General features: G+C 41.0%; 1 protein-coding gene across 1 annotated transcript in view; it reads right to left on the bottom strand.

The window, feature by feature from the left end:
* Positions 1–1,023: 1,023 nt before the first annotated feature.
* ACMSD (aminocarboxymuconate semialdehyde decarboxylase) overlaps positions 1,024–14,379 on the bottom strand; it is an 89,732-nt gene continuing 76,376 nt past the window's right edge. Inside the window, exons 9-10 of the mRNA XM_056117648.1 lie at positions 7,121–7,219; positions 1,024–1,298 (exon numbers count right to left, since the gene is read on the bottom strand). Of these exons, the coding sequence (XP_055973623.1) occupies positions 1,236–1,298; positions 7,121–7,219 (162 nt within the window). The 3' untranslated portion in view covers positions 1,024–1,235. The remainder of the gene's footprint in view (positions 1,299–7,120; positions 7,220–14,379) is intronic.

Raw genomic sequence — 14,379 nt, forward strand, 5'->3', positions numbered from 1 at the left:
AAAACTAAAATATTGCAATTGGTACACACACTTACTTGCCAAGACGCAACTCTTGATTTTCTAGACTAACCCAAAGGAAAAGAAGTATGAATGAAGTCAAAGCAAGAAAGTAATTTTGAAAAATTATATGTAATTTTTTTTTTTTTGCTTTTTGGGTCACACTCAGAAATGCTCAGGGGTTACTCCTGGCACTGTACTCAGGAATTACAATTGGCAGTGCTCAGGCACTGAGCACTATGGGATGTTGGAGATCAAACCTGGGTCAACCATGTACAAAGCAAATACCCTACTCTCTGTACTATTGCTCTGGCCTCCAAAACTATATGTGATTTTTGCATTCAACTAGAGGTACATAACCACAGATATTCATTGCCCTTGCCAAGACCAAGCAAACTGCAGAATCACACTTGGGACGAGAAATGGTGATAAATAGGTCAAGGTTACCCTGATATTGCCCTGTTTATTTTTCATAGTTAATTTTATTGATTCTGATCAGAAGAGAACTCCCAGACTGACCACCAACTGGGAACTCTGTGGCACTATTGCTGCAACATGGGAAGATGCCGTCATTGACAACATTGACGAGGAATATGATCGACTGGTTCAGCACCTCCATGATTGTGCAAAATAATGCCTGTCTTCGAAAATGTCTCAATCTCCTAAGAAATTTCACCATTTTAGGAAGGAAAGTAGGTAAATATACTACACATATCCTGGTTTCCTATAAATGCATTATCTCAGCTGACTTCAAAATCATTGCCAGTCTGCTTAAATATTTGACTGGTTCAGCACCTCCATGATTGTGCGAGGAACGCCGAGAGAGAGAGATAGCCACAAAAAGATGCCTGTCTTTGAAAACTCTCTAGCTTATTCGCCAAGGTCGTTATATTGGCTTAATCAGAAATGCTTGCTCAAAATGAAGAACCTACCTGAGTCTTCTACAATGAATCTGGTTTTGTTTTTTTCTCCATATGAATCATTATAACATTTTGTTTTTATTTCTGCCATTAATTTCAAAGATGCTGGGATAAATTGTTTTTATTTATGCAAGAATTAACACCATACAATTCTGAATTATACCACATGTGAATCATTTTTGTTGTGAATAATTTACGATATTTCAAGATATTCTTTTTTTGGGTAAAACAGTTCAAAATAATATTTTAATATGTATGTGTGATACATACTAAAAAACAAAAATAAAATAGCTCCTCGAAAGTTTGTAGTAAAGTCAGTCATTCAAATTGCTTTCTCTCCAGCCCCAAAAACGCTAGGGCATTGCCAGCTTTGAGTTTATCCTGAAAAAGAAAACAAAAGATTTAATTTTAAATTGTCATTCAATTTTTTCAAATATTTTATAGTGTCTTTATCAGATTTAAAAATCAATTACAAAAAGAAAACAAAGGAAAGAAATAAAAAATAATCAATTCCCACTGTAAAAGAAAATACTAGCAGGTTAAAGAATCTCTTTCCAAATATTGAACCATGTCTTACCTCACTATTTGAAATATAAATTTAAATATAAATTTTATTTATATAAATAAAGAACTTCACATCAGTACCCATGGCCTTGAATGGAACGAACAGGGTGAGAGACTGCCTGAGTTCATCATGTCGACCAAGACCATCCATGGTAACTCACAGTTCCAGAAGGCTGAATCTAAACGTTGGACATGGGAGTCTCCCGGTGGACGATTCCACAACGAAATAGACCACATCATATTCAATCGATGGTTTTGCCTGACCGATGTCGCTGTTGTCCCAAAATTCCGAACTGGATCGGACCACCGTCTCCTTTGTGCAAAATTCTACTTCACACAGCGGGGAGAAAGGGCTGCAAAGTTTAAAAAGAGAACTCCCAGAATGACCACCAACTGGGAGCTCTTTGGCACTATTGCGGCAACATGGAAAGATGCCATTGTTGACAAAATTGACGAGGAATACGATCGACTGGTTCACCACCTCCATGAATGTGCGAGGAACGCCAAGAGAGAGATAGCCAAAAAAAACGCCTATCTTCGAAAACTCTTGAGCTAATTCGCCAGCGTGGTTTGGCGCATGCCTCAGGCAACCGCAAGCTAACGTCTGAGCTCGCAAAGAAGTGCAGAGATGCGATCAAGGAAGACCTCAAAGAGAGAAGAGCAGAAGTGCTGGTAGATGCGGCAGAAGCCAGGAAAAGTATTCGCAATGCCCGCCTGTTCTTCGCCAACTACAAGACCAAGATGACTGCCCTCCGACGTCCTGATGGATCCATCACATCCTCCAGAACGGCAATGGAGAAGATTATCCATGACTTTTACTCAAATCTCTTCGATAGCCATGTCCACTTGCCGACATACCAAATTCCACATGATGGGTATGTCGTTCCCTACGTTCTCCTTTCCGAAATCCGACACACCATTTCGGCGGTAAAGAAACAAACAGCACCCGGCCCAGACAAGGTCAGACCTGAACACCTGAAGAACCTGCCGTCAGTACTCATCAATACACTGGCTCGGCTCTTCACTCGCTACCTGTCTGAATGCAAGGTTCCGTCCCAATGGAAAACCAGCAGGACCGTACTACTGTTCAAGAAGGGAGACATCCATGACATTGGCAACTATTGCCCGATCTGCCTAATGTCTGTCATCTACAAGTTGTTCACTCGAGTCATCCTGAATAGGATTGGCGGAACACTAGATGAAGAACAACCATGCGAGCAAGCCGGGTTCCGCAAAGGATTCAGCACCATCGACCATATCCCCACGATAACCAAGCTCATTGAGGTTTCTCGGGAGTTCAAGATGCCGCTCTGCTTAACGTTCATTGATTTAAAGAAGGCCTTTGATTCTGTTGAGATGGAAGCGGTCATTGAAGCCCTAGCCAATCAGGGTATTCAAACCCAATACATCAAGATCCTCCGTGAACTGTATTACGGATTCACTACTAGGATCTTACCATTCTACAAAGAATTAATCATTGATGTCAAGAGAGGGGTTCGGCAGGGTGATACCATTTCACCGAAACTCTTCAGTGCCACCCTCGAGAACATCATGCAACGACTGGAATGGGAAGGAATGGGAGTGAAGATAGGTGGTCGGCAACTACACCACCTCCGCTTTGCTGATGACATTGTTTTAATAACACCAAACATCAGCCAAGCGGCACAAACGCTGGCCGACTTTGACCGTGAGTGTGGAAAGGTAGGACTACAGCTGAATCTTACGAAGACAATGTTTATGAGAAACAGCCTCATTCCTGACACCCTATTTGCTCTCAACGGAAAGGCCATCTCCGAATGCAACAGCTATGTGTACCTAGGTCGAGAAGTCAACATGACAAATGACCTGGCACCGGAGCTGCGCAGGAGGAAGAGAGCGGCTTGGAAAGCCTTCAAGAGCGTCGAAGAAATAGCTAAGAGGACGAAGAACCTCTGGCTCTGGGCACATCTGTTTGATTCCACTGTTCTTCCTGCATTAACATATGCCTCAGAGACCTGGGCCCTATGCAAACAGGATGAGAACGCTATTTGGGTCTCCCAAAGAGGAATTGAAAGAGCTATGTTTGGAATATCACGTTTCACTCAAATGAGAGAAAGAATCCGGAGTTCCTACATCCGTCGACGATCAAGAATCAGGGACACTGTCTCGTTTGCCTAGGTGTCAAAAATCAGATGGGCTGGTCACGTAATGAGATTTAAAGATGACCGCTGGACTAGAACTGTTACCGACTGGATTCCACAGGATATCAAAAGACCGCGTGGCCGTCCACCTACCAGATGGTCAGACTTTTTCATCAAGATCATGAACGATCGGTTTGAGGCTCTTCATGTTCCTAGAGCGAACAGACGCCATTGGGCTACACTAGCACACCACAGGGACAAATGGAGATGTTACTGGCGCCCGCTCGAGCAAATCAACGATTAACGGGAAGTCAAGTGATCAAGTGATCAAATTTTATTTAATTCATTTTTTGTTTTTGTTTTGGGGCCACACCTAGCAGCGCTCAGGGCTTACTCCCAGCTCTGTGAACTTAGGGATCACTCCTGGCAGTGCTCCGGGGACCATATGAAACTAAACCTGGTTGGCAAGTGCCCTTCCTGCGGTACTATCCCTCCAGCCCCAATTTTAATATTCTTGAAGCTGATTTTTCTATTTCTATGGTTATGTTTCATTGTATGGGTATTATTCATTTTAATATTACCTATAGATATTTATTGTTTGGGGGACTCGCCTGGCAGTGCTCAGGGCTTCCTACTAACTCTGGCTCTCATCGATTACTCCTTGTGGTGCTCAAGGGGACTATCTGGGGTGCTGGGAACTGAACCTGGGTTGTCTGTGTGCAAGGTAAGTAGTACCTTTTCTGCTGTATTATTTCTCCAGACCCTCCCTAGAGTGTTTTTTTATTCTCTTATTTCAGTGTTCACTGTATCACTGTATCACTGTCATTCGGTTGTTCATCAATTTACTCGAGCAGGCACCAGTAACGTCTCTATTTGTCTCAGCTCTGAGATTTTAGCAGCCTTTCCTTACTCGTCTTTCCCAATGATTGGAGGCTCTTTCAGGGTCAGGGAAATGAGACCCGTTATAATTATTAGTTTTGGCATATTGAATATGACATGGGTAGCTTATGAAGCTCTGCCCGTGTGGGCGGTATACTCTCAGTAGCTTGCCAGGTACTCCGAGAGGCATATATATTTCTCTCTATGATCTGTTGCCTACTGTCTGAACTCCATCAAACATGGTATGGTAATTATGGACAATGGGTAGGAAGTGTCCAGAGTCCCATGATGTGTCCAGAAAGTGGCCTGGAGCGTGATTGCAGTTGGGTAGTGGAGGTTGGCTGCCAGGGCAGTTGGGGCAGGGAGGCCTCTCGCCTGCCCCCCTCTGGGCTCCCCGAGTGGAAACAGCCTGGCGCAGAGTCCCATTTCAATGTTATAAGCAGTAAATTCAATCGTTTAATTTTTTTTCTCTTCAGACCCAAGATGTTAGAGCAGCTTTGAGTTTATCCTAAAAATACCATTTGTATTTGTGACACAATCACTTTTTGATGCATTGTTTTGAAAGCTTGAAATTGTTCCGTACAATAACTAAAAGGATAAAAGATTGATATTGTATTATTGTATTATTCCATTTAAGTTGTGTTTTTTTTTTTTGTATTTGGTCCACACCTGGCAGTGTCAAGGCTAATCCCTGGCTCTACACTCAGGAATTATTCCTAGTGGTATTCTAGGTGACTCTACGGGGTGCCAGGAATTGAACCCGAGTTGGCCACATGCAAAGCAATACCCTACGCACTATACTATCTCTCTGGCTTTTGCATTTAAGTCATATCAGAATACTTAGATCAGTCTCAGTTAAATTTAATTTTGGCTAACTTTATAGAAAGTTTTTCACATTCTTGTAAATAGAAAAGTTAAAACAATACTACGATTTGGAAGCAACCCAAATATCCACTGACAGATGAGTGGAATAAAGAAAGACTGGTGGTGATGGTTGGGGGAAGACTTGAGAAATAGTATAGTGGGTAGGGCACTTGCCTTGCCCATTCCAGATCCAGGTTTATTTCCTAGTATTTCAAATGTTCCCCTGAAAACTAACAGGAGTAGTTTCTGAGAGCAGATCCAGGAGTAACCCAGAAAATGGCCGGGTGTGACCCCTAAACAAATAAATAAACAAACAAATAAAAATAAGGAATAATGGGGGCTGGAGAGACAGTACAATGGTAAAACACTTGCTTTGCATGCAGGCACCCCAGGTTTGATCCCTGGGACCTCATATGGTCCCCTGAACATGGACAGGGAGAGTAAGTCCTAAGTACCACTGAATGTGGCCTCAAAACAAACAAAAAAAGAAGGAATGATACTCAGGTATGAGGAAGAAGATAAAATCTTGCCTTTTGCTACAACCCAGATGGAACTAGAGGTCATGCTAAACAAAACAGAAGAAAGACAAACAGAATGATCTCACTCCTTGGGATACATAAAAGCAAAGCAAAGAAACTGAAAATATGCATTGAAAACATAATCTAAGACTGACATCAGAACAGAGGCTAACCAAGGGAGGTTAAGTGTACTAAAAGTAGGAAGGGGATTAAAAGGGTAGCCAGAATCCAGTGGGCTGGTGGAAAAGATATTGGCACTTTATGGGAGATGCAATGTGGTAACTTTACACCCTTAAAACACATGAACATTTATAGTTTAGTACATCAATACTACCTCAATTTAAAAAAATCATTGAAAATTAAAAGTAGAATGTCAAAAGACCCTTAGTACAGCTTCCTGCTTTATTAGGCAAATATTTAACAATTCAAGACTTTTAGCCTTGAAGAGGAAAAGTGTTTTATATACTTCCTATGTGAAGCAATCTGTGATTTCTCAGTTAGTAACTTGCAGCTAATATATCTGAATGATTCTTCTGGGAATTTGATAGTCTACTTTAAGCCTATTTAGAAGATTTCTGAGCTATAACCTTAAAAAACTAAAATAGAATTATAGTTTAAAGGAAGTTGGGAATTCAAATTTAGAGTAAAGCTAAGCTTTCACATAATCCTTTATGTAAAAGGATTATGGCTAAGATTTCTGAAAGATTGGTCAAATTTATATATTTCCATATTTTCACTGTGGCCACCCTGTTATTGATGGGTAAGAAGAACTTAATTCAGTGGTGCTTGGGTGGGTTTGAGAAGGTGACTAAGAGAGAAAATGAGAATATCATCTTACTCTGTTTTATTAATTTATTTTTTGCAGATTGGGCCTTATATGATGGTGCCCTGGGACTTCTCCCAGTTTGTTGGGTGCTGGTGGTACCAGTTGGCAATAGGGGATCAAAAGGAATGAACTAGGGTCTTCTACACACAAATCATAAGCTACAGCTGTTTGAGGTACTCCTTTGGCCCCTGCATCTTATTATTATTATTTTGCTTTTTTGGGGGGTCACACCCGGCGATGCTCAGGGGTTACTCCTGGCTTTGCACTCAGGAATTACTCCTGGCGGTGCTTGGGAGACCATATGGGATGCTGGGAATCGAACCCGGGCTGGCTGCATGCAAAGCTAATGCCCTACCCACTGTGCTATTGCTCCAGCCCCTGCATCTTATTTTTAAAGCTCAAGAATAAGATTATGAATGAAACAACAAATACCTTTGTATCTGCATCAAATTCTTCCATGGACTCGATCAGCTTCCCAGGTTCCAGCTCACCCAGTGGAAAAGGGTAATCAGTCCCCAACATGACTTTATCCTGAAAAAAAAAAAAGACCCTTTTTGGTTTGGTTTTGGGGCAACAACTCTGAAGTGCTCAGGGCTTACTCCTAGATCTGTGCTTAGGGTAACTTCTAGTGGGCTAGGGAATCATATGGGGTTTCAGGGATTGAACCTGGCTCACTTGGATGCAAGGCAAATATTCTACCCACTGTACCATAGCTTTGACTTTTTTCATTTTGTTTTATTTTTGGAAAAGACTATGGTTTTGGGGCTACAACTTGTGGTGCTCAGGGTTTACTCCTGGCTCTGTGCTCAGGGGTCACTCCTGATAAAACTGTAGGGAACTAACTTAGTCTACTGCTTGCAAGACAAGTGCCATATCCATTATACTATTGTTCCTCCTCCCGGCCCCCAAAACCATTTGTATCTGTAATTGTATAAAACATCAAAGAACCATCTGAAATTAGTTACATTTACTTATTAGAAGTATTCATTCTAATATTCCTTTTAATGTAACTAATTTCATGTATTTAATGTAACTAATTTACTTATTAGAAGTATTCCTTCTAGTAAGTATAATGGTAAAATTAATTTCTTAGTAGAAACAACCCAAAATTTAAAAGGTGGAATAGATCCCAATTTTATTTGATAGTTTCTCCAGCAGATGTCACTATTAGGTCTCTTAAAATTTCAAAATGATCTCCAATTGAAGAAAAAAAAAAGCACCAAACACAAAGGAGCTAATGAATACTTAAAAATAAGAAGTCACTGTCCTCCCGTTGTTCATCGATTTGCTCGAACAGGCCCAGTAACGTCTCCATTGGAGACTTTGTTGTTACTGTGTTTGGCATTCGATAAAAATAAGAAGTAGCATTTAATAAAACACGCTAATCTCTTACATGAAAATAAGAATTCTATAATTCTTATAATGACACATGTGATTTAACCCACAGTTTCTGAAAATATGGTAGAGTTGAAAAAGAAAAACTTAGGGACTAATATACAAGCTGACAACCACTATCATTCTCAGTGGTGAAAAACTGAGTTTTCCCCCTGAGATCAGAAACAAGGCAAGGATATCCTCTGTCTCCACTTTAGTTCAAAATAGTATTGGAAGTCCTAGTTATAGCAATTAGGCAAGAAAGAAAAGTTATAAGGGATCCAATTTTGATAAGAAGTTAAATTATTACTATTTGCAGATGACATGACAGTATACATAGAAGAGTTGAACTAGAAGAGGGAGATAAAAAAAAAAAAAGACTACTCCAGCAGCTAAAAAGATAGTGCAGCGGGTAGGACATGTACATAGCGTGTGGTCATCCTGATGTTTGATCCCCATATGTTGCTCCTGTGGCCCCCAAACAAAACAACAGGGACCAGGATAATTCTACAGAAGGTAGGATTTGCTTTGCTCATGGCTAACCTGGGTTCGATCCTTGGCATCCCGTATGGTTCCCTGAACACCTCCAGAAGTAATTCCAGAGAGCAGAGCCAGCAGTAACCCTTGAGCATTGCCAAGTGTGCCGGCCCCACCCCTCAAATAAACAAATAACACCCCCCCCCCACCAAGGAACATATAAACCTGTTCATGCCAAATCCCTGGTTAAAATCCATTAGAAGTTACCTTTTGTAAAGCCCACAGTGCAGTATATCACCCCTAATAAAGTGACAATGTGCCCACCTAAGTTGGAACAGAAATTCGTGATCTAAGTGACTAGCTGGAGAAAAAGTAGCATTTTAGATAACAGAAGTGAGAAATTTGGGGGTACATTTTAGTAAGTTTAAGAACCCTTTCTAGGGGCCAGAGAGATAGTACAGCAGGTAAGGAGTTTGCCTTGCATCCAGCCAACCTGGGTTCAATCCCTGGCAAATTTCATTTTGAATTCACCAGGAAAGATTCCTGAGTGCAGAGCCAGGAGTAACCCCTGGGCATCGCCAGATGTAGGCCCCCCAAAAACAAAACCAAAAATAAACCCCTTCCTGTAAACCTGTCTTGAATTATTAGTCTTAAATCTAGCCTACTACCTTAAGAATTTATGGCAGCTAGTTACCTTTATGTAGATAGATGCTTTTCTTTTATTATTTAATATTTTAGATTATTTTTGGTTTTGGGGGGCCTTATCTATTAACTCTCTATTAACTCTCCAGCCCCAGTCTATGCATTTTAAATACTCTAAATTTGAACTATTGTAAGTATAAATGACATCTTTATTTCTATAAAATAAAAAAAGGGTTTCTGATTACATATACATTAAATAATGTGTAAAGTACATAATAAAGCATAGAGGAGAACAATGATAGATGAATAACTTTATGTCTAGATTCCCGTATCCAATATTAATGAAACCAAGCAAATACACCTGCTGAGAAAGGCCCTAAAGACCCAGTGTTAGGTCTCCTCACATCTGTGCCAACAGCTGATCTCATTTGCCTCTGCCTGCTTGGTATTCACGAGAGGTTCATTTGTCCGTATTTTTTCTTCTCTTGCTAAAGCTGTTTACAGTTCCAAAAGACAACATATTTTTAAAAGTCCCATGCTTATATTATATTTGTTGACTACATTAACTTGAAATCTGGAAATCAATTTTGTTTTCTAGACTATTCCTGGGCTGGAGCGATAGCACAGTGGTTAGGGCGTTTGTCTAGCATGCCGCCGACCCTGCCCACCAGGGTTCGATTTCTCCGCCCCTCTTGAAGAGCCTGTCAAGCTACCAGGAGTATCTCGCCTGCACAGTAAAGCCTGGCAAGCTACCCATGACATATTAGATATGCCAAACACAGTAACAAGTCACAATGAGGAGACGTTACTGGGCCCACTCGAGCAAATCGATGAACAGCGGGAGGACAGTGCTACAGTGCTACAGTGACTATTCCTCGTGCTATGATCTTGTATATATCCTGGGGTGGGGGGCAGTCTGACCTGTTTTAATGCTGTTGGCAACCCTTCTCTATAGGAAGTTAATTATTTACTTGTATTAATCTGTTTTTGCAACATTTTCAAACCTGTTATTTGTATGTGTCCCTCTTATTTCTTAACAGAGAAACTTTTTTATTCTTTTTTGTGCTTTTTGGGTCACACCCGACAATGCACAGTGGTTACTCCTGGCTCATGCACTCAGGAATTACTCCTGGTGGTGCTCAGGGGACGATATGAGATGTTGGGAATTGAACCTGGGTCAGTCGGTGCAAGGCGAACGCCTTACCTGCTGTGCTATTGCTCTAGCCCCAACAGATAAACTTTTGATCATTTCTAACTTCTTAGAAATTTCATAAGGGAAAATGAAGTGGCCATATAAGAACTGGAAATGAAGGTCTGTTTTCTAATTTGGAGGGAAAGGGAAAATCCTAGGGAAAAGGAAAAGAGAAGGGATTCCTCAAGGACTACACTGTTTTGACTGATGAAGGCCATGTACTCCCTGTTTTATACCAGCTTCTACTTACTGGTTAATAAATACTTCTTACATATTTATTAGTATTTCTATCATCTGCTATTTTATAACTGCATTTTTTTAAATTTTGGGCTTTAGGCCGCACCTGGTTATGCTCACGGCTTAATCCTGGCTCTATGTTCAGGGATCACTTCTGGCAGGAATTGGAGGACCATACAGAGTGGATCAAAACCGAGTGAGTCACATGCAAGGCAAGTGTCCTACCCACTTGCTCGGCCCCTGCTTTCTTTATTAGACAGCAAAGCAGTAGATAATACTGATTGATATCTCAGAACCAAAACTCTACCCAATGTACATTTTCCTCCCCAAAGCCAGCAGCACACATTACCAATGAGGTCAAAGACCAACAGAGTTGATAATAGTAGCAATTAATATTCCTGCCAGGAAAATAAACTGTTCACCTGTAGAGATGCATTTATTTTTCCACATTTTAAAGGAATGCTGCCCTGAAGGACATGACTTACTAAATAAACTCAAGTAGTGAGATATTTTTTCTTTTAAAGAAGATAATTATCTTCCCATGAACACATTTCACTAGGAGCATATATAGCAATTGCAACATAACTTGCTACATCTTTTATTTATTTAGTGAGTAGGGAGATATTTTTTCTTTTGAAAAAGATAGTTATCTTCCCATGAACATATTTTACTAGGTGCATATATAGCAATTGCAACATAAATTATTATATCTGTTATTTATTTATTTAGGTGGTATTAGATATAGAACCATGGACCTCACACATGGATGTCATATGCTCCACTGCTGAGCCATAGCACCTAAAACTTACAAACATTCTAGTATATCAAGAATTCAACTTTTACTTGAGATACAATTTCTTAGAAAAAGAGCCCCATTTTGGTCCAGCATTTTTGGAAATCAATATGGGCACTCCTTCAAAAACTAGAAACTGAGCTTTCATTTGATCCCACAATACTACTTCAGAGACTATATCCTGAGGGTGCAAAAAAGCATAGTAGAAATGATATCTGCACCTGTATGTTCATTGCAACATTGTTCACAGTAGCCAGAATCAGGAAACAACCCGAGTGCCTGAGAACAAATGACTGGTTAAAGAAACTTCGGTACAATGAAACACTATGCAGCTTTTAGAAAACATGAAGTTATGAAATTCGCGTATAAGTGGATGGTCATGGAGAGGATCAGGCTAAGTGAAATGAGTCCGAAAGAAAGGGACAGACAAAGAATGACTGCACTCTTTTGTGGAATGTAAAATAACATGAGACTGACACTCAAGGACAGTAGACACAAGAGCCAGGAATATTGCTCCGTAGTTGGAAGCCTGTCTCATGAGCTGGGGGAGAAGGCAGCTGGAATAGAGAGGGGATCACTAAGTCAATGATGGTTGGAAGAATTGTTCGGGATGGAAGATGTGTGCTGAAAGTAGATAAAGGACCAAACGTGATAGCCTCTCAGTATCTATATTCCAAACCATAATGCCCCAAAGCAGAGAGAGAGTATGGGAGAAGTTGTCTGCCACAGAGACAGGAGGAGGGTTGGAAAGGGGGGGGGGTATACTGGGGATATTGATGGTGGAGAATGTGCACTGGTGGAGGGATGATTTGATCATTGTATGACTGAAACTCAAACATGAAAGTTTTGTAACTGTATCTCATGGTGATTCAATAAAAAAAAGAAAAGCAAAGAAAGAGCCCCATTTATTTTATCAGTGCAAGCTACAATTAGCCTTCTATCTCAGGACCATTGTGCAACTCAATTAAATAAACGTTAATCTAAACCTTCTATTTGTAAAACATTGGAACCGGTGATATCAATCACCAGCATTTGTATAATACTTTGGGATAGTATTAGTTCCTCATATCAACTGCCCGAGTATCAGCTTGATTTTATCGGGAAGGAAACTGAGTCCAAGATGGATCAGTAGCTTTATATTAAGGGTCATTCAAACTAGTAAGGTGCAGACTTGAATTGTGTCATGTACCACACTATTTCTTGAAATGTATCTAGTGAGTTATAATGAATTATATTTTGGCATCATGCTAGTATCAAAGAAGGCCTCTTCTACTATTTGAGGATGTAGATAGAATATTGAAATACACAAATCTTAACCCTTTATAACCCCTGGATAGAACAGTTATGAATGGTAATGGTATAAGCCACTGGAAAGGGAAACAGTAACAGTAGCCATTGGAAATAAACAAGTTACCAGTTACATTTTTTTCTTTTTGTGTCATACTCAGTGATGCTCAGGGGTTACTCCTGGCTCTGCACTCAGGAATTACTCCTGGTGGTGCTTGTGGGACCATATGGGATGCCCAGGATTGAACCTGAGTTGCCCATGTGTAAGACAAACGCCCTATCCGCTGTACTATGGCTCTGACCCCACCAGTTACATCTTCTAACCCACAGATCAAATGTCCAAGACAAAGTCATACTTACACTTATTGTAAAAATGAGTACAGCGGGCCAGGAAGATAGTTCAAAGGGCCAATGCACACATGATTTGTGTGTGGATGCCTGGAATCAATCCCCTGCAGTGTTGGTCCCCCAAACACCGCTGGGGGCAGCCCTGGAACACGAAGCTGGCAGTAGCCTCTGGTTTGGTTTTTATTTTATTATTGATCTATTGATCACTGTCCTCCCGTTGTTCATCGATTTTCTCAAGCGGGCCCAGTAATGTCTCCATCGTGAGACTTTGTTGTTAAAAAGTCTCACAAAGTCTCTATTGTGAGACTTTGCTGTTACTGTGTTTGGCATATCAAATACGTCAAGGGTAGCTTGCCAGGCTTTGCTGTGCGGGCGAGATACTCTCAGTAGCTTGCCGGGCTCTCCGAGAGGGGCAGAGGAATCGAACTCTGGTTGGCCATGCTGACCGCTTGCAAGGCAAATGCCCCACCCACTGTGCTATCGCTCCAGCCCATTTTATTATTATTATTATTATTATTATTATATTATTATTATTATTTGCTTTTTGGGTCACACCCAGTGATTCTCAGGGGTTAATCCTGGCTCTGCACTCAGGAATTACTCCTGGTGGTGCTTTCGGGGGACCATATGGGATGCTGAGAATCTAACGCAGGTCGACTACTGTAGCACTGTAGCATTGTCCTCCGTTGTTCATCGATTTGCTCGAGCAGGCCCAGTAACATCTCCATTGTGACATTTGTTGTTACTGTGTTTGGCATATCAAATACCTCACGGGTAGCTTGCCAGGCTTTGCCTTGCAGGCGAAATACTCTCGGTAGCCTGCGGGGCTCTCCAAGAGGGGCGGAGGAATCGAACCCGGCTCAGCCTGACCGGCAGCTTGCAAGGCAAACACCCTACTGCTGTGCTATGGCTCCTGCCCCAGGTCGACTACATGCAAGGCAAATGCCCTACCTGCTGTGCTATCGTTCCAGCCCCTGGTTTGATTTTTAAGTTGGCCAAAAGATTTTATTTATTCATTTATGTATGTATTTCCAACTTTATTATTTAAAAATTTATTTTTTTAAAAATTGAGTCACCATGAGATACACAATTACAAAGCTCACGATTGGGTTTCAGTCAAGAATGATCCAGTACTCATCACTCTACCACACCGATATCCTAGTTTCTCTCCCATCATCCCCCCATCCCCTGCCTGCCTCTATGGCTCTGTGGCAGGCAATTTCCTTCTCTTTCTCTCTCTCTCTCTCTCTCTCCTGGAAGTAGCCTTTGATGGTTAGCACCGGGTGTCATGTCATCCCAAAACCTATAAACATATCAATAAAATTTAAAAATAGGGACTTA

The sequence above is a fragment of the Sorex fumeus genome, unplaced genomic scaffold, assembly GCF_029834395.1.
Source record: "Sorex fumeus unplaced genomic scaffold, SorFum_2.1 ptg000035l, whole genome shotgun sequence".
Classification (NCBI taxonomy): Eukaryota; Metazoa; Chordata; class Mammalia; order Eulipotyphla; family Soricidae; genus Sorex; species Sorex fumeus.